Consider the following 22,487-nt stretch of genomic DNA (forward strand, 5'->3'; position numbering starts at 1 on the left):
TGGTTAGTTATTTTATAGAGTCGATATCTACGAGTATGTACGCGCGCACGGAAAACTTTAGGTACTTTTTCTAATATTAAGAATATCTATCCTTTAGTTACTTTTAATCCTTTTGTTGGTTCATTTCAATAACTCAGATATTTTTTTCTAATAATGTGTATCTACTTATTATTCTTTTTGATTATTTAAGTTTATATTTTCTTACTAATTCTATTGAAAATTGAAAATAATTTCATGAATATATTTAATAAATATTCTTATAGTTGAAGCAGGCGTAGCCGCGTCCGGGTCCACTAGTATCTGAATAATTTATCAATAATTATGTTGAATTTCATCAATACCAAAGTTGTATTATCATAATTTAATTACTTATTTAGTTAGTAACTCTAAATAATGTTTGTTTAGAGGCCGTCGCGTCGTGGCACATCATTACATCATACTGACTGTACACGTTGACTATGGGTTCCATTCCCATTCAGGGTAATAATTATTTTTTCCCGTACTTTTTAATACCTTTATTTTAGTTTTAAATGTTAATAAAATGTAAAACAAGAATTTTATACTATAAACGCGACGGTTTTAGGTTCGATTTCAACTTGGAGAAATAAAATATTTAATATTTTCATTGTCTCACTCGGGTAACGAGGCGGCACCCTTGAGTTCCGCTACTTAACAATGCCTGGAGGTCTCAGCGGAAAATAGAGAACGGAATAAATAAAAATCATTGATATTTAAATTGAAAGTGATCATAGTTTTTACAAGGGCAAACTCGATCGATCTAGTGATATATTCAGAGTAAGGTCACTACCTATAATAATTATGTGTATAAAGCAATTGGTGAAGGAGCGTTTCTTTAGTCGCCTGAAAAAAGTGCTTGGCAGCCTTTTATCTGGTGGCAACAAGGTGCGTACTTTCAACGGTTGGGTTATGCCGCTTTTAGCCTATACTTTTGGCATTGTAAGATGGACGCAGACTGAGTTAGACTCCGTAGATCGCCAAATACGTAAATTGTTGACGACATACCGAATGCACCATCCGCGTTCGTCTGTAATGAGACTGTATATCCCGCGTAAGTTTGGAGGTCGTGGCTTTTTGAATGTCAAGAACCTCCATAACCACGAGGTATGCAGTCTTAGAGAATATCTTCTCAAGATTGACGTGGATATGCACAAGGATGTGGTAACAGTTGACAAAGGCCTTTCTTCTCTTTCCTTGTGCAAAGAGAACTGGCGTCGGCCTGTAGTATTTACTACTTCTGATCGCATGGCTGTATGGAAGAGCAAGGAGCTGCATGGTAGATTCCATAGAGCCCTAGTGGGCCAGGACGTGGATACTGCTTCATCATTACCTTGGTTACAGTTCGGGGATCTTTTCGGAGAAACTGAAGGTTTTGTCTGTGCAATTATGGACGAAGTTATCAAGACACGGAACTACCAGAGACATATTATGAAAGATGGCACTATCGACATCTGCCGGGCGTGTCATCGACCTGGGGAGTCCCTCAGACATATTGTCTCTGGTTGTTCTCATCTTGCTAATGGTGACTATTTGCATAGACACAATCAAGTAGCCAAGATAATACACCAGCAACTTGCTCTTCAATATGGCCTTGTAGAATTGGAGGTGCCTTACTACAGGTACAATCCCATGTCAGTACATGAAAATAGCTGTGCTTTGCTCTACTGGGATCGGTCTATTATTACTGACAGGTATATTGTTGCCAATAGACCTGATATAGTACTAGTAGACCGAGTGGCGCGCCGCGCAGTGATTGTTGACATTACTATCCCACATGATGAAAATCTCGTGAAGGCCGAAAAAGAAAAACAATCTAAATATTTGGACCTAGCCCATGAGATTACCGCCATGTGGGATGTCAATGCGACTATCATTGTGCCGATAGTGGTTTCGGTTAACGGTTTAATAGAGAAAAGCCTCGACCAACACCTTAAGAGGCTATCGCTTAGCTGTTGGATCAAGAACCGGATACAGAAGGCAGTATTACTTGAGACGGCACGTATTGTGCGGCGGTTCCTCTCTCTGGAGCCCTAGCCACCGATGGCTTGGACCCTTGTCCCGCCCTCGGAAGAGTGGTTTTCTTATATTTTTTTTATCTTTTTTTATAATAATTTATATTTAAAAATGTAAAATTGATTCGCTAATTTAATAAAAGTATATGCTATATGTGTATGAAGAAGACTTCTGTGACAGCTGCTCCTATTTGCAGAAACAGATAATTAAACATCTATAATCTTTTCTTCGAATTCACAACCATCTCATGCCCTATGATTTGCTAGTTATTCTCCAGTAGACTCTATTTATACTTGCAAGATTTCACTCTGTACTCGAAAAACATGAAAAATATATAAGCGTTGATTATTAACCCGTAATTTAAATAAAGGATGCTGGCCACACTGGCAGAAGTGTGCACCTGTAAACGCACAGTTGCAGGTTCCGTTGCCGGGAAATGAATACAGTTTATTTTATTTTCGTTTCCCCTTTCCCGTTCAAAGCTTCCTGTTCCTTCCTCTTCCTATCCTTTATTTTTCTTAAATTATGTCACTAATAAAATCACTGAGGTTTCTAATATCTTGTTAACAGAGTACAAACTGACCTTTACATATAGGGAACTAATACTAGAGCTATTCAAGCGTAAGGCAAGCATTAGATTGGGTGCTCATTGGAGGATGTAAATGGACATTAGCTTTAGATTTGGTGAACGTCGTGGAATGTCTTAATGCGACTGTTGTTGCTGTTGTTGTGAAATTATTTTAATTTTTGTTTTCTGGTAGAAAAAGCGCAGCGTTGAGTTCCGCCTCTCAACTGGTATTCTCTCGAACATTAGAAGTTTTTAGTATGCTGTCTATCTAATCTAAGAAAACAGTGTTACGACACTCCGTTGAAACCATTAATTCACTTCCATTCTACACTTCCCGCCGAATTCTGAAGGTATTGCGTATTGAATGGCGGAGATCAGAGGAAATCGGAGAACGGAAGTATCGTAACACTAGGTTCTCAGGTTACATCCTGCTATGTGCGGAATACAAGGTGAAGCTGAAAAAAAACACCAATAAGATATTTGTATAAATCTATTATTTTTTACGCTTATTCAATCTAATGCTCGCCTTTCACTTGATTGATTTTGTATTAGTTTCCTATAAGTAAAGGTATATATAAGGCTTTATACTCGCTGTGTTAATAAGACGTTATAGAAGATCGATGTAGCGACAAAAATCAATTACTTTAAGTAAGTAATATTTCTTAACCTTCACGCTATATCCCGCTCACATGGCACGGTAGGCGGAAGGAACTTGATATTTTTAGGGTTGGCAGGAGGAACCTTGTGTTAACACTCCGTTCTCCAATTTCCGGTGATTAATTACTACACATTTTAAAGTTCATCGTGGCTCAGTGACAAGTCTTCTGACTGTAATTGCGACGGTTATGCGGTCAATTTCCATTCGGAGCAATAAATTATTTTTTAATTTCAAATAACAAGACAGCGCGGCAAACGCACTTTCTCGAAACTTGGGCAGAAATTGGGGAAACGGGGTGTTATAACGCTAGGTTCCCTCTGCCTACCCCGTCATATGCGGGATACAGCGTGAAGCTGCCAGCTTTCCTCTACATTAATTATGAATCCCTATTTCCCTTCATACTCTTCATATATCGCATAAAAACTTCACATTACAGCGCACGTGTAATTTTCTCGAATCTATTATGTTATTGAAATTTGATACGCTGTTAGAGTGACGAGTAATATTTAAGTAGCATAAACCAATTTTAGCAATAATTTTTTGTTCAGACAATTTTGACGACGAACATCGCTTATAAATTGCTTTTTACTTTGTATGCATTTAGAGGAGTAAATGAGAATCTTTATTTCTTTGTTCCTACAGAGATTTTTTTTTTATTCTGCTGTCCACAAATAATTTCTTATTGTGATCATTTAGCAAGAAAGAATGCTTTATATTAAATACTAGTTGTAGCTGACTAATTAGTTTGCGTGAAATAAATTATGTATATTGTGATATTAATGTGAGTTAGTTTTAGTTACGAAAGATATTAAATAAAAGTCATAAAGTGACAATATTAAATTACGAAATATAAGTCATAAAGTTTATAAACACCTACTCAAAGTCTCGAATTAGGGAAGAAAGCAGAGAACGGTGTGACTTGACACTATGCTCCATTCACATACTCTGTAATTTTTTTTTACGGAAATAAGACAAAATGCGTAAATCTTAAAAAAAAATGGCACTAAAACCTACGAAAAATAAAATTTTCACTTAGTAAGCTGTAAACTTCAATATGTTGTAGCAGATGTTCAAAGTATTTTCCTTTGGCTGGGTATTAATAAAGTTTGCTCAAGTTATAAATAATGGTTCTCAGATATCTAGATACTAAAAATATAAAATTCTGGTTAAATTCTGTAAGTCCAGACAAAATGTGATAAGATAGAGAGATAAGATTCGATTCTTACTTAATAATAAAATATTATATTTAAATTAATGTTCTACTAGCGGCTTCATAGCTTCTTAGCTTAGATCGTTGTAGCGCAGTGGTACAACATCTGAGTGTACAATACGATAATTTTGGTTTCTATTCCGACGGATTGAATTATTTGTATTTCAACGTAACAATAATTTAACTTTGAGCTACACCACTCAACACGCATTTTAACACTAGATTTCCTGTACCTAACAGCGTAAAATTAACACTATTGGCTTCGTCCGTAGTCAATATGGCTATCGACCTACGCAACACAAAAATATTTTTTTTGAACCAGCAGTTTCTGAGATTAGCGTGTTCCAGCAAACAAACTCTTCCATTCTGTAATATTAGTATAACTACTCATAAGATATACCGGCAAAGTCAAACACAAAGGCTTGTCAATCGCAATCTCGAGATTGTTCGTCGTATCGTAACAGGATTTCACTGATTGACCCCGAATCAACGTTTTTCTTGATTCTTTTCCTCATTTCTTTTTCTTGTCTTCTATTTCATCAATATTTATATTATTTTTGCATTTTGAATATCTTTTCATCGAGACACCTCATAAATATTTAATTTTAAATAAAGTATAAATATATAATGGAAAATAAATATATAAATGTAGCAAGATGATCAGTTTATCTAGCTGATAATAAGGCTCTCCCAAACTTAAAACCGCGCTTCGTGTTTCAAAATAAAGAAATAAAAATAACTCATTCCCTCGAATGCAAATTGAACCCATACCCGTCGCCTTTACAGTCACGCACTGTCCCACTTTACCAGGAGATACATATTCCACATTTTTTTCGGAACTCAACGCTGAGCTTGGTCTAACAGAACGGCTAAACTTTGCTGTCATGCATGACCTATTGTACCACAAAAACTTATATCTATATTAAATAATCAACATATTTGGTTCAATAACAATATTTCCATGGAAATCACCTGAAAGCCAATTCAAGTTACTATATCATCGCGTTATATACATGTGTATTATATGAATGTATGTAGGAGACATTCTTTCAATGGTCACCTAGAATAAAGGCGCTTTATTTCGTTTTCTATTATTTCTTTCATATATTGTATTATTCGGATATAGCAATTATTTTTGTATTATTAAGATAGTGAAAGTTTTTTGGGTACTGAATTCTAATTCTAATTGAAATTTTTAAAAAATAAAATAGTAGTGAAGATTTATAGACAGTGGATTCCAATCAGGTATACGTACTTACCTACTGGTATATCTTACATATTTTTTACCATCACGCTGTACATTCACAGACATTACGGGCTTAATCTAAAAAAAATATTTTTTTCTATTTTTCTAGAGACCATCGTAGCGCAGGGCCACAAGGTGTGACTATAACGTGACGGTTGTGGGTTCCATCCTCACTTGAGGGAATGAATTATTGTTTATTAATATTATGCTTTCTTCTTCTGGCAACAAGGTAAAAAAATTCGAAAAATTTGGCGAAAAATGTGAAACAGAGTGTCTGAACACTAGTTCCCTATGCCTACCCAGCTGTATGAGGGATACAGTGTGATACAGTGTGATTTTTCTACAATTCTTTACTAAAGTCATGAAATGTGTCACATCTGCTCATAACGAATGCTTTTCAAGAGTTTTCAATACAAAATTTATAGCTTATACTTTACTTTATATATGATACTAGTGGGCCCGGACGCGGCTACGCCCGCGAAAATATAAGCCTAAATAATTAAAATAAGTAAAAAAATAATAATAAGTGGAGATTTATTATTAGAAAAAATGTCTGAGTAACCGAAATGAACAAACAAAAGAAGTAAAAGTAACTAAAGGAAATTCTTCATATTAGAAAAAGTACCTAAAGTTTGCCGTGCGCGCGTATTAAACATTTTTCTATATTAAATAATTATTAATTATTGCGAATATAATCAATATTAAATAAAATCCTAAATGATTAAAATTACGAAATTTTAAGTGTATAACATCGGTATAGATAACCGAACTGAGATAAATTAATTATAAGCAGCAAATAATTACCTAAAAAATAATAGTAATTCCAAAATATATAAAAATTTACAAAACCATCAAAGTCATTTGCCCGTTCGCGTCGGTCATACCACACGTAGGCTAGGTCATTCCGAATCAGTAACATCTCCTTATTTATTAGAATGTTATACAGTAAACTATAATTTCCATCAAGATGAAATGCTAAAAGTGACTATTATATTTATTTTCATAAGGATGAATATCAAATTATAGAAATCATCTAATTTTTGTTAATATATACAAATCTATATCGGCGTACGCCATGTATGCATTAAGCAAACTCACTTTGGGTGACGTTTTCTTAAAACAACAAACTTTGCAAGCCGTTGCTTAGCAACGCGTAGCGACGATTGTTATTAACATGACGGAATAAATTGCTTGTCAAATTAATTATTTTAATATATTGGTATATATCGAAAATATTACAAATATGAGAAAAAAAAAGTATCCTATGTTCATCCCGGGACCCTCAAGTATCTCTATATGAGTATTTTATCACAATTAAATTAGCAGTTTGGCCCTGATTGCGTAAAAGACAGACAGACAGACAGACAGACAGACAGACAGACAGACAGACAGACAGACAGAGTTACTTTCGAATTTATAATATAGGTATGGATTCTAATACGAAATACGTAAACGAACACTACTTTTTCAAGGACTTTTCTTATACATTTATGATGTTTTTACTTAAAGCCTTTTCTTTTCATAAAATGGTTGGATAAATAGCAATTTCTCATATTAAATTAAAATTCTTTGCAACTTTTTATTATCTTCATTCTGTATCCCGTATTTGATAGGGTAGGTAGCTAAAAGACATAGCAAAGTAAATTTAACATACACCAAAATAAAACACACCAATTAATTTAATCAAAATTATTCTGTACGAAAAAAATAGAGAGATATTAACATATATTAAGGACGCTTGAAAAAATTGTCGTAATAAAAATTTTCTTTTCGCATAAATCTACGTGTCAGTTTTCTTTTTCATTTAAGATTAAAATTATCTTCGTAATGTTAGAGTATGGTTTTATAAGTTACGTTGAGAGTCTTGTAATAGGGAGATCCCTAAACTTTTTCTACCTTTTTTTAGCTTCACGTCGTATCCCGCGTATATAAGGGTAGGTAGAAGGAACCTCAGTACCTAGTGTTAAGTTAATGTTTAATGAATGTTAATTCCGTTCCCCATTCAGACACTTCCGTTTCTGACTTTCCTCCAATTTCTCAAGGCTGTGCTTGTTGAGTGGCGTAATTCAACGCCGCGCATTACTTTTACCAGATACCAGGTGGAATATTTCATTCCCCCGACTAGAAATCGAAGCCAAAACCGTCACATTTACAGTCGCACGCTTATGACTCTACGCCACAAGGGTATCTTCTTATTCCCATCCTATCCTATTCTTCCTTATACCTAATCTTTATCAGAAAAAAAATGTGTGCCCGCATATAGCAGAATAGGCAGAGGGACCTTAGTGTTAAGACACTCCATTCTCCACTTTCAGGCCAAGTCTTATATAATAAAATATACGCATACCAAATCAAACAGAATAAACACTTATACGACCAAGTTGTGGATGAGATATAGCTAAAACTTTTCCCTCGACGCTGCAATGAGAACTTAAATTCCAGTTAAATATTACATGTATATTCAAATTTAATATAGTTATATACATATTACAGTTGCTAGTGGAAAGATTTAAGTGTTTTTTAGTGTTAAGATATTCTCGTTTTTCACTTACCGCCGATTTCTGAAGGCGTCGCGTGTTGAGTGGCGGAACTGAAATAAAAAAATGAAAATATTAATTAAGGCGATCGTGACGCAACGCCACAATGTTTGACACTAAATGACGGTTTTAGGTTCGATTTCCACTTGGGCGCATGCATTATTATTACTTCTAAAAGTAACAAGACAAAAATGAAAAATAGAGTATCTTGACACTATATGCTTAAAGTTAAAAAAAAATACTGTGTAAGTACATAAAATAATTGACAAGGGCCTACAGTAAAGGTATATAAGTTTACGATATGATCTCAAATATACTTTGTTTTATGACGGGATGAAGCAATATTATTTCTTTATAGTCACTTTATGACTCAAAGCTTATAATCTGGGAACGTATTATCTAGGCTCCGGAGAAATGGATGGGACTGAAAAGATAGACATAAAGTTCTAAAGTGCTTAATTATATGACAAAGTTCCACTTTATTATATTATTTTAAAGTATTATTAGTATACATATACATATACATATATGTATATTATTTTGTCTTCACGCTGTATTAACGTTACATAGCAGGATAGACAGAGGTTACTAATTTTTATTTCTCCATTCTCTATTCTTCGCCTATTTTTCGAACATTACGTATTAAGTAGCGGATTTCAACTCCGCTTTGTGTCTTGTTACTAGAATGAGGAAATAAAAAACATTCATTTCCTCGAGCAGGAAACGAGTCCACAATGGCTTTATATAATTTATATGTAACATAAGTAAGACGCGAGTATTAGAAATGAAAAAATATTGAAAGTGTACAAGATTTTAACATTTTTTTTTTAAATTAAATGTGTAAAATGACATACTTTGAATTTGAATTATAATAATTTTAATTGAAAAGCGCAAATTTTAAAAATCTTTCAACACAAAACAAAACAAAAATCAAGCCTACTCCCATCTATCTTATATTTTTACTATTAGTAGCTATAAAAGATAAAGGCTACAAGATAAAGATAATACTTAGATTTGTAAACAAAATGAACAAATGTTTCGAAGGAAAAAACATAAAATTCGGTATTTCTTAGAACATTCTCCCTCGAGCGTTGCTCAATTGTATCAGACCGAAATGAAGTCGTCTCTCGAGTATATGTTATACAATAGTATTGTTGTTGAACTTATTTATTTGTATAAAAAATGTAAATTACTAGAAAGTACGTACATTACATACAAAATCTAATCTATATTAAGGTTAAGGTAATGATAGCTCAAATAGTTGATTTAATAAAACGGTGGAATATTTATATTATCGAGGCCAGTCGTTGTCAGGGGAACAAGCAGGGGGCTGTAGACGCGACGGTAGTGGGTTCGGTTCCCTTTCGAGGAAATATTTGTTTAAATATTTTAATTTCCTCGCTCTGGTAACAGGACAAAGCGTGACATTAAGTTTCACCACTCAACACGCAATGCCTTCGCGATTCGGTGAAAAGTGGTGAACGGAAGGGTCTAATTGAGAACGAATTACCTTAACATTAGATTTCCAGATTCCCTCTGGCTACTCTGTTATGTGCGGGATACAGCGTGAAGTTGAAAAAAATATGCTACAGCTAACACAGCGAGATTTAGCTTTTATGGCGGTTTCACACCCGCGATCAAATGGAAACAAAAGAGTTGTGTATGACACATTCTAAGTGCTCTGATCGCACCATGGAAACATTTTACGTGATAACAGCCTTCCTCAATAAATTGACTATCCAAGTTTTTTTTTTTTAATTAATCGAACCATTAGTTCCTGAGATTATTCCGATCAACCAAATAAGCTCAGCTTTATAATCGCTCAGTATAAGTGGTCAAAAAGTGTAACTGATTGTTGGGCTCTCTTTACTACAATTCTGAAAGCCAGCGAAATGTATAAGTAAATGATTTTTTTTTATTTTTATTTAGAAAACCAAAAACAGTGTCTGTAACTTGTGACCCAAGTGTAGCTGCAATTAGTCCGAGCTGATCCATTGCCTTCGAGGATATACGTTCTAGAAATAAATGGATAATAGTTTTACTCGAGCTCCGATTTTTAACGAGACATATAAGAGAGATTTCGCTGTTTTACCTCTCGTTTCTTAGCAACAAAATCGAATCCCAGAATTCCTTAACGTTCAATATCTTCACTTACAACAACTGCTAGGAATACTAATTTACTAAAATGCTCCAAATAAACTATCTTTCCCGTGATCTTTAATATTACTGTAATAACAGCAATAACAGAACGCTATAAGGCAGAAAACTGAACTTGAACAAAATAACTTTTGAGTAATGGTCGTTTTAGGTAGTGCGCTTAATACGTGACGGTGAAATCGTATTTTCTTGTCATCATTACTCACGTTCGCTGGCTTTATAGCTCTTTTAGATTTTGTTGATTTTACCTCGAAAAGTTATTTAAAATATAAAAAATATAGTTATTGTCATTATACTACCTACATTTTATTTTATTTTTATTAGCTTCACATTTTATCATTTTTCGTCCAATTTTCGAGCTGCTGCGTGTGTAGTGGTGGAACTCATCGCCGCGAGTTTGCCTTGATACCAGAGCGAAGAAATGAGAATATTAATAAATAATAATTTATTAGCCCGAGTGGCTCAAAATTAACAGGAAATTTAAATAAAAATTATATTTTAACCCTACATTTGGCATTGAAAAAGTAAACCTTGGAAGAACCTCATGCTCATGTTATCATTCAGCAACAAACACGTAACTTTTTGAGCAAATTGCATTATAATGACTCAAAAAAAAAGGAAATACTCACCTAATGTTTCCAGAATGCAATAGTACATAAATGAAATGTGTTTCTATTCTTTTTATCACTTTACCTAAAGTGTATGACGGACTTAATGTTTTTTTTTTACTATAATTTTTTTTCGGTTTGTTACTTCAAACAAAAAAAGGAAACCTATTAGAATTATTTTGTTGATCTTCTGTCTGTACATTTTTCTGTGAAGACCATTTTTCTTAAAATCACGTAGAGATGAAGAAAGAATAAGAAAGTGACACCACTCTCTTACTCTCTCTTTCCCTACAAAAATAATAAGATATTTTTATAAGTAACCACTACAACACCTATTTATAGTAGTACTGAAATAGTCAACAGGAACAAGCTTTGACCTCGCACGCTATGCCCTTGACGTGACCTTACACCTTACGTTGTTGTTCAAAGTTTTACTTAAAAACACATTTTTCCTAATTACAAGATTAATTTGGAGATAACGCTTGTTAAACTTTACTAGGCCGATAAGAAATGATTTAAATATTAATTTATGCATTTTTTAATACTTAAAGACGTCGTGGCTCTATGGGACAGAGTGTGAGTGTAATGATGTGTGTAAATGATAGCTGTAGGTTCGATTTCCGCTCAGGGGAATGGATAATTTTTACCCATATAGAAATGAGAAATGAGATAAAGCTTGAAGTTGAATATAACAAGCCCAAGAATGTAGAAAAAAATTGATCGACATTAACAAGTTACGACTATTATCTCAGAATCGTGTGTGTTTCAAGAACTATAAATTAGATTAACATGCGAGAAAGTCTCCAAAAAGTTACTTATCTTCTTACTTATTTCATATGGGATATACAAGATTAATGAATTTTTACTTCTAGACTATACTAATATTGTTATTTAGCTTCACGCTTCTGCTTCAAGGACATCGCAAGGTATGCAGAGACAACTTTTATCTTGTTACCAGAGCAAGAAAAATAAAAATATGAAATATTTAATCTCTTTGAGTTGAAATCGAACCTACAATCTATCCAGTTCACAGTCGCACGCTGTACCGCTGCACCACAACGATATAGCACAGGTAATTATTGAAAGTGAGTTGCAGAAAAGCTAGTAAATATCTAAAGAATAAGTCTTTATTATTTTGAATAAAAAACGTTACTATTTCACTACCAAATCCGCATCCATTAAAACAGTAAAAGAAAATATATTTAAGTCGTAAAAACAAATGAAATTAGCGTAGAAGCGGGAACATTAGGCTAACCGAATTAACGGCAAGGGCAGTGTTCAACTCGCCTAAGGTCAAGAGGACGCCCAATTTGTTATTATACGAGAAGCTTTTAGTGTATTTATTTATATGTAAATGATGTGATTGAATGGACATATCTCTCAAAAAATATATTTTATTTTGGTTTTCAGCTTCGAGCTTTATCCCGCATATAGCAAGCAGGCGGGAACCTAGTGTCACGACACTTACACTTTCCTTTGACTTAAGCGTTAATTTGATTATGCTTAGGTACTGTGAAAAACACTTAAATAATATATGTTTTATATTTTAACGACAGGAAGAAATAAAAATAGTTCATTCCCTAGAGTGGAAATTGAACCCATAATCGTTGCGTTTGTTAACACGCTGTACCGCTACACCAAGACGGCCTAGAACTGAACTGTGTCAAACGCAGAGATTTTTACTAATTTATAGTATTTTTCGAATAACGCAGAAACAATCCTCTATTGGGAATCCCGAACTCTATACTTTCCGCATCATCTTTAGAAATTAAACTTGGTTTAGTGAGGACTTACTTGTGCATTTAGTTGGTAAGCGAAGCGATCCGGAGGAGATTGGGATACAGGGTCAAGCTAAAAAAAAAATTATTATATTACCCATATCATGAATTCATTTCATTAAAAATACCAGCTTTAAAAAAACCGCAGAAAAAAGCAAGAACTCACGCGACTTAAGTTTTTAATAAGTAAAATACTTGAAGAGGAAAAAGAATAACGAAAAACAAGTAATGCGCGAGGCGAGAACTGAAAAAAGTATTAAAAGTATACAATACTTAGTTAAGACCCCTATAAGCTCTGTTTTAAACAGCTCTTTTCATACAAAATGTATATGATATTTAAGTAGAGGTTTAAGGAAAAACCGACTTATTGAAAAAGTAGGTACTTTGTACATTTTTAGGGTTCAGTACTGCAAAAAGAAAAACGGAACCCATATAGTATTATTTTGTTCACGTATCACGTAGACGTATTAGGCTGAAATCAATATCAGATTTTTAAATCTATGACCCTTGAAAGACAGAAAGAAGTAAAAGAAATAGAGCTTCTTATGCATCGCTTTTGCTGCATTTTGTGTGAAATTCGCCGCGAAATTAAAATCTATAGGAAACTTCCCGTCGTAAAAACTTAAAATAAACCCGCATACATAAGTTTATGAATAAATTGACCTAAATCCTGAAATTTATACGGAAACCTCGGTGGATGAGTACCACTCACACTTGGCCAGTTTATTTTAAATATAATTATGTTTTCACGAGTAGGTTAAGAGCTAATTTGTACGTGGTAGAAGTGGGAGCTCTTTATAGTTTGCTAAACGATCACGTCCTATCATCAATTAATTTCCTAGAAAGTACTTCAAAGACAGGACGTTACCATTATTTAGTAACTAACAATTAGCTAGAAATTTGAATAAAACATTTAAAAAATATATATCATTTGAAATTTATATCGGAATATTAGAAAATTATGAAGCTCAGAGGAAGATATTTGAGGCCCCTTGACTCGAGTCGCATGTAGTAAGCATTGTTCTGAGCTCCTCACCGTGCAACGAGGGGCAACCGCAGGGGGATCTATGGAATTCTAAGTAGTTTCTTGAAAAACTCTTAATCAAAATAATCCGTTCTCCCGAATGGGGATTAAATCCACTATTATCGTGTTTGCAATCAGACGGCGCCCACCTTAAATAATTATGTGTATATGTACATTTAGTTTTCAATGTATTATAGAATAGATTTTTGACTAGGAATCGTATATATAACTATTATTTAATAACTTACAATTAGCTAAAAGCTTGAGACGCTCTTAGCGCAGGGACATAAGCACGCGACCGTACATGCGACGGTTATGAGTTTGGTTCCCAATCAGGGGAATGAAATATTTAATATTTTCATTTCCTAGCTCTGGTAACGCGGCGTTGAGTTAGAAGTAGAAAGTTAGTATATATCATACAATAAATATCAAAGAAAAATGAACGCAAGTCACGTACAAACATACTTAACGTCTTAACTTCATTTGTATTGGATCATCTAAACTTGTATGAAGCCGAAGTTAGAGCCAGTTTGGTGTAGTCAAGAGAAACTTAATCGATTTTGAAACTAAGATTCATAAACTATCCCAGCCTATATTATTACCTGTGTTAAGTTAATATACATAGGTTCACAGATATCCATACTAACATTGTAAATCTGAGCTCTCTAAAGAACTAAAGAAGTACTGGTTCGAGTTAAAAAAAATATTTTATGTAGAATAGACCATTCATGGAAAAAAGCTATATAGATACCTGACCTGCGTTAATTCGATTCCCATTAATAAATTCCGTTCTCCACTTTTCGCCGAATTCTGGAAGTATTGCGTGTTGAGTGGCGAAACTCAATTCAAAACGAATCGAACGCAAAACCTAAATTAAAATAAAACCAAAATGGTTTTAAAGTCGAATTTTTGTGCTTTTGTGCCACGACGACCTCATCCTCCTCTTTATATACTTTACTTGTAGTGAGAGTTACCTCGTGCATTTACATTATGTCTTGTGCCATATACTAATCTTGTTCTTTGTATTCGACCAAGCGAGCGAAGCCGCAAATAAAAGATAGTTTAATTACATTTAGGATTTATTAAAATATGTTCAACTCCCATACATAACACCCATATGTACACGTACATACATACAAATAACGAATTATAAAGAAAATCAGAAACGTTACAATTGGCACCACGACGCGGCCATTCTTTTTTCTCTTGTAAAAAGAAAAGACTCATTCAAATCCAATGAAATGAAATGTGAAAAATTCAATTCCCGTTTGTATATTGAGATTTTAACTTTATATAAAAAAGTATAAAAAAAAATTTAAGTTAAACGGTTTTATATTGCAGATAAATGTACTAAAAGCTAAAAAATAATTTCATAGAAATTATGATTACTAAAATTTAATCGTGGGGCACGTCCAATATCTACAATTGAAAGACATAGCGTGAGACTTCACCCACCTAGTGGTAAGTAGCTGTACGTAAGTGTCCCCACGATTTTATTTTAGTAATCATAATTTCTATGAAATTATTTTTTAGCTTTTAGTACATTTATCTGCAATATAAAACCGTTTAACTTAAAATTTTTTTTATACTTTTTTATTTTTAAGTTTTTAGTTTTTATTTCTCATGCTATTCAATTCGTTGAAATGAGGCTCGATGTCTCATTATTGCAAGGTTAATGGAGAATGTTACGAACGACCCCCCCAGAGGTCCAATAGAGGGACAAGGCTATGTACAACAAGATGTGCCTGAATCTTGAGGGGAAAACGCTAACGACATATCATTTTTATCCACCTAGTGCCATACAGTTCTCGGCGCGCTTTTACCTTTTACCTTGGGTGGTACCCCTAGCGACGTATCATTTTTAGGCACCCTATAGCCACACAGTCCTCGACAGGATACCAGATCTTGACTTAGGTGGGAGATTCATATTGTAATTGTGTATAGTATACTGTATTATACTTACCAAGCCCTTTATTTTGATACCCATATTGATGGGATTGAAAACTACATTATCCGCCATTTTGTAGCAGTGGCCATCTTTGATTTTGATTTTGTATAGTGCACTGAATTCTACTTGACAAGCCCTTTCATTTGATACCCATATTGATGGGATCGAAAAAACTAACTTGTCCGCCATCTTGTAGCGGCGGCCATCTTGGATTTTGATTTTGTATAGTCCACTGAATTCTACTTGACAAGCCCTTTCATTTGATATCCATATTGATGGGATTGAAAAAAACTAAGTTGTCCGCCATCTTGTAGCGGCGTCCATCTTGGATTCACAATAATATTGAATATGGATAATTGTATTGTCACCAGAATCAAAGGCGTATACCAAATTTCAGATCAATCGGTTAACGGGAAGAGGGTTAAATTTCAATTACTAAATTTGACCCAAACAAACAAACGGGGTGAGCTAAATAAAACCGTTTAATAAAAATCATGGAATGGTGGTAAGCGCAGTTTCTTACTGGCAGACTAAAATAAAAATAATAAAAATAAAATAGATATTTATGTATTCTGATATATTATGTCACTTAAAAACCATATCAGCATATTTTTTAGTTAATATTCCAGCCAATTTCTTGAATGGCGAAACTCAACGAACCGCTTTATATACCAGGACAGAAAAAAAAATGTTCACCATTCGACTATGTCGCACTGCACCACGACAGACTTTGTGTCACAATGTGCTTATGTCACAATGTTTCTCCTATTTTCACGCCGTATCCCGCATATAGCAGGATAGGCAAAACCTGGAAACCTAGAGGCATTGGGTGTTATTGGGTGAGTGGCAGAACTCTATACCGGACTTTGCCTCGTTACTAGAGCAAAAAAATAAAATATTAAATATTTCACTCCTCTGAGTGGGAATCGACCTCAAAACTGTCACGATTGCAATCGCAAAAAGAATGTTTGTAAGTAAGGAAATATAACGAATTGCACATAACAATATAGCACCTAATGAAAAAGTAAATACAAAATACTTTATTAACAAAGTCGGTAAACATCTGCTATCGACTGTGACCGTGAAATTACATTTTTAGGGTTCACAAAGGAAAAAATTAGCTAATTTCGCTTTCAAAAGACAAAGTATTTTGAGCTGTACTTTTTGGCTCGTAGAGTCTAATTTGCGTTGAAAAATTAAATAATTTGTCATCGGTAGAGCGGAAAGGGACAAGATTTATTATATTCAAGATTATCCAAGTGCGAATAAAGAGGGTATGCGTTATCGCCATTGGGTGTTAGTAAAGTAAGGTAATTTGTTTAAGAGCGAAATCTCTTTTATGGCTTGGGGGTTTGATGAAATAACACTTTACTTTGTTAGAATAAATTTTATTTTACTTGTTAGATACAAGTTTTTAGGTTATATTTGTTTGAAGATACTTCTTCTTCATCCTTTTTGAAGTCGGTTAAATTTTTTTCACCCGACCTTAAAAAAGAATGCGCTTGATAATTCGAACTGGACACGTTCTTTTTCATTCTCACCGTGACATCCTCGCTAGCACCTTCCATTCTGTGTATCTCTTCATAGCGGATTCGATCAGAAAAGCTGACTCCGCATATCCTACGAAGAAATTGCATCTCCACAACATTCATCTTTCTTTCATTCTTCTTGTGTAATACCCACGTTTCACTGCCGTATAACAGCGTCGGTATCAACACAGCATTGTGCATACGACCAAACGTGTAGCTGTGCTGTCATTTCTCCGTCTGGTCAATGTAGCTAAGTCTCCGTTAACCCTGTTATCGGCAGCAATACGCCTTTCCGCATTTCCACATAATATACACTCTTTATAAATTGTATGAACGCTTTTTAAAATTATCATATCGTATTTAGGAAAAGTATAAAAATTTGGGCGTAACCAGTCTCGAACTCTTGTTTTTTGTATTATGAATACCGGCCAAATCCTGGTAGGTTAAAATTTCCCAATTTATTTCTCCTTAGTGTGGAATAATATTTCAAACATTATTAATATATACATACAGGGTGTCCCAGGAGTCAACGATAAAACGAAAACAGGTGATAAACCAAGTCATGACAGTTATGAGAAAAATATAAAAAAAAATCTGTATGAAATATTTTTGATATTATATTGATTTAAAAAAAATTCGGAAAAACCGACAACCTGTGATGATTTTTCAAGTCCTCAGACTACAAATATAGTGTAAGATTGAAACATACCTGCACCGGTTTTCAATAAAATGCCGTGTTTTTACCAAACATTAAATTCAAAATATTTAGTACACCCAACTTTACCCGACTGTATTGTAAAAAAAATGTACTACACTGTTTTTGCAAGTAACTTTAAAAGTTGGCGTATTTAATCTGGATTCCGAAATGGTACGATACTTACTGGATTACTTCTTCGTTGAATAGAGAAAAATCGAAATACACGATAATCGGGATGACGTTCAGCGTTTTGGTATCTTTTCCGATACATTCTAGCTGCAGCATTATCATTACATAACCATTCTCCATGAATGAAATGCATATTGGCAATGTGTCAAAGACCGAGTATATGGCCTGCGAGAGCCCGGACTCGAGCACTATCCTTATAAGTCCTGGGCCAGCCCCTAAGGTTTGGACGGTATCCTGCGATCACAAACCACACCAGTGACCTCCCACCACTTAGCCTTAACAAAAACACCACATTTTATTGAAAACTGATGCAGGTATATTTCAATCTTAAACTGTAATTCACAGAAGGGTTACTCATGATTACATTACAGAAAAAAAAACGAAAAAAGAGTAATATTTGTAGTCTTAGGACTTGAAAAATCATCACAGGGTGTCGGTTTTTCCGATTTTTTTTTAAATCAATATAATATCAAAAATACTTTTTATATTTTTCTCATAACTGTCACGACTTGGTCTATCACCTGTTTTCGTTTTATCGTTGACTCCTGGGACACCCTGTATAAGATAGTTGAGCTTGATTTCAATTTTAATGTATGTATATATACACACGTACATATAAATACATATTTTGTCCATAATTATCTACAAAGCCGAATGGCTTCGAGGTAGGATCATAACTACACTAGAGTAATGCCATCTCATGTTCTCGATAATTAATATATGATGATCACATATCGTTAGCTTTTGTTGTTATAAACCTTATAGTGCTTTCAATATATAAAATAATGTTTTGGGAGATCACAATTTTACTTAATACAAGTAGTCGATCGCAACTTAGTTGCACATACCTGGACGTGAAGATAAATAACAATAAGAATAATATAACAACCACAATATGTGGTTTTTCGGTATTCTGTTGATATTAAAAACGTGACACTCGTTGCAGAGCGTATAACTTGAGAACATTTCTCGGATTCAGGAATACGAGTAGGTACATAGAGATTCTTTTCACGCCATCGTATATTCTAAAAAGAAAATTTCCACTCTAAAATCAATCTCGCATGTCTGTGGCATCCTACCATTCATATGTACATATAAATAGTATGCATTTATCCATTTCTGTACTAATATTATAAAGAGAAGCTGAAAAGTTTGTTTGCTTGAACATGCTAATATCAGGAACAACTGGATCTAACAATACTTTGTGTGTAGACTATCCATGGTCCATTTATCGAAGAATTCTTCAAAATAAAAACTTTTAAAAAGTGACTAAGCACTACAACTAAGCGTTGATGTTTTATCAAATTCGTCACAGTAGTTTTTGGCAATTAGTTATTTGTTTAATAGTATTTATCAACTTACAATTATACAGACAATGTGATACCACTTTGACTAGTTTTATATAGCTTTTAATAAATAATATTTAACTTACCCCAAAGTGTTTCAATCCTTTCGTTATTCGTAGTCTATTAAAGTTACGCCACAACCGTTGTAAGTAGACTTTCGGTTATTGTGTTATTCAACGTTGTAATATTAAATATTAATATAAATACATAATAAATTATATTGAGATGATTTTGGACGTTGAGAGGATAGTTGGATTCAACCATTTAGTAAGCTTATTATAAACGATACTCCGCCTTTGGTCTTTTATAATTAAAAATTCTTGTATAGTTATGTTAAATATCAAAATATTCTATTTAAATTTTTATGATGTAGTGAGTGACGCAGCGAAAAAGAAGAGAGACAACGAACTTCTGACTATAAAAGCGATGGTCCCTTGTACAATTTCCCACTCAAAGGAATAAATTATTTTCTTTTCCATCCCATTTAGCACGATAAGGTAGTGACAAAAAAAATATTTTCCATGTTTTTCGTATAGATTTATAAGCTAATAGTGTAATAACTTGATTTCACGTGTCATCGTATGTGCTTCTTCCTTCTGTACTGAAGTAGTTATAGGAATGCCTTCAATTAAACTCCAAATATCCGTTTGACATTAAGTGGATCTTGCTGTCCTTAGATCTGGGTGAAGATTGAGATGTCACAGAGTCCACTTATGACTATAAACTCTGAAAGATTAGCATTACAGAAAGAAAACTGAAATAATGAAGAAAAGAAAAAAATGTTTAGGCTCTTATTATCTCACTTTAAAACACAGAAGTTTTTGGTCGTAATATTTTTGAAATTGGAGAATATTTCTTCAGCTCATAAGACCACTCCATTCCCCACTTTCTACCAAATTCTGGAGGCATTGCGTGTTGTATGGCAGAACTCAACGCCACGCTTTGCCTCGACACCAAAGCGAAGAAATGGAGATATAAACGTAAATAAATATTTCACTTCCTCCAGTCGGGATCGAACCCACAGCCAGACGCTGTTACAATCATACTTTGTGCCTCTACGCCACGACTGGCCTCTAGTGTAGTTTGTTTTGTAAAAGTCATTAATATAACTTTTATAAAACAAACTAGAGCAGAAAAATACTTAGATTAATTAGAAAAAAATCTTTGCACGTGGGACCAATCGATCTCCACACGAGTAGACGAGGGCCCTTAACGTTGAAAACGTTTAATGGTAGAACCAACATATGACCATTCATTAGACATATTAAATGATGGGCTCGATTTTAATAGACTTGATTTTTTTTATCTACGAGCAATTCTATATAACAGAGTAGGTAGATAAAGTAGTGTTAAGACACTCTATTCCTCATTTTTACAGATTGTGTGTTGAGTGATGGAACTTTGCCAAAGTGGGGATATGAAAAAAAATATATATTTGTAACAAATTTTTGGAGTATGGAATAATCAGACTGTGCTATGGGCGCCATTTCTCTTTTCTCGAGAAATTGCATGTTGAGTGGCGGAACTCTGCACCGCGCTTTGTCTACAAAAACGGGAAAATAAAATTAATTGACTCCTTGAAGAGAATGAGAATGATCCCACAACCATTTCATTTTTATATTAGACATTGTTCCACACATTCAAAGTAACACATTTTCTTAATATAGGTACGTGAAAAGTAACTCATCAAAAAAATCCGCTTCGCAAGTAAAAAAAATCTCGTCTAGACATTACTGAGAACGAACAAATACTCGCATACGAATCTCAATTCTTTATGATCCGTAATGAGACCCTCAGTGTAGCAGTCAGACGTTTAGATTAAAAGAATGTGAAAGTAAAATTCCAAATTTTGTCTTCTAATCAGGGTTTTGTACACTCACTTGATTTTTCTAACTTCATTTGGTTACATGTGAAGTAGGGAAATTCAAATAGACAATATTCTTTATTAATTGGAACGGCCCTTATACAGCGACAACGCGCGGCGCGGGTTCAAGTCAAGCTACTTTCAATTTTTTATAAGTTTTCCAAAAAAACATGACCGAGTCCAGTAGTTCGGGAGCTATAACATTTTTTTTTCATTTATACGGTATAAATGAAAAAAAAAATGTATCCAAGCCTAGAAATAAACGCTTGCATAAACATTTTAAAGCTGACACCGTTTCACGGACATCTCAAATGGGCTTGAGCTTTTCTTTGAAATATCTTGTATGTGTATATAGCTTTTGTGTAGTTGTAAATACTGTAGACGTTTTTAATTTATTCAGACCCTCGCTTCTTCTAGGGCAAAAAATCAGGTTTACTAACATTGCAACTGACAGTTTAGTGACAAATCACTCTTTTAAAGGTCATATTGTGACGCATCTTAAAATTAGTTTTATTTCCCAGCTCCAGTGGACTAAGCGCGGCGTTGAGTTCCACCACGCCACAAGCAATGTCTTGAGAATTTGACAGAGAGTGGAAAACTGAATATCTTTACATTACGATGCCAAGGCTCTTAGCACTAGGTTCACCAGGTTCACCACATGTTCCACTGTGCCTTGCCACTTTCAAATGTAAATATTATTATGTTTGAATCTGAATGAAGCTGAGTAGACAGAGGGAACCTAGTACTTCGTTCCCAACGCCCTCTCCAATTTTTCAAGACATCGCGAGTTAAGTGCCAGAACCTGAGTTTACCTCGTCATTACTGGACCAAGAAAATGAAAATACTAAATAGTTCCTTCTTCGGAATTGGAATCCAATCCACAGCGTAACTGATCCACAACGGTCTATTTATATAATATTTTTCCCAAAGCTCAATGTATCGATTGCGTGACAAAACCATATTGATTTGGCAAGTGAAGGTCATTATCTAACACTTGGCACCGCGCCCTGGACACTAGCCAGATGATAACAACCCGCTTATCCAACTCACTTGCTTTATTTAACTGGAAGGGTTAAAAATAACCCCGATTTTTCTTT

The 22,487-nt window shown here is 34.1% G+C and overlaps 1 protein-coding gene across 1 annotated transcript in view; it reads left to right on the forward strand.

Moving 5' to 3' along the window:
- The first annotated feature begins 819 nt into the window (after window positions 1–819).
- Window positions 820–22,487, forward strand: part of LOC146528221 (octopamine receptor beta-2R-like) — a 42,375-nt gene continuing 20,707 nt past the window's right edge. Inside the window, exon 1 of the mRNA XM_085202778.1 lies at window positions 820–1,387. Within this exon, the coding sequence (XP_085058904.1) occupies window positions 820–1,387 (568 nt within the window). The remainder of the gene's footprint in view (window positions 1,388–22,487) is intronic.

The sequence above is a fragment of the Heliconius melpomene genome, chromosome 19 (genome assembly GCF_056956725.1).
Source record: "Heliconius melpomene rosina isolate 202511_hmr_F chromosome 19, ASM5695672v1, whole genome shotgun sequence".
Lineage (NCBI taxonomy): Eukaryota > Metazoa > Arthropoda > Insecta > Lepidoptera > Nymphalidae > Heliconius > Heliconius melpomene.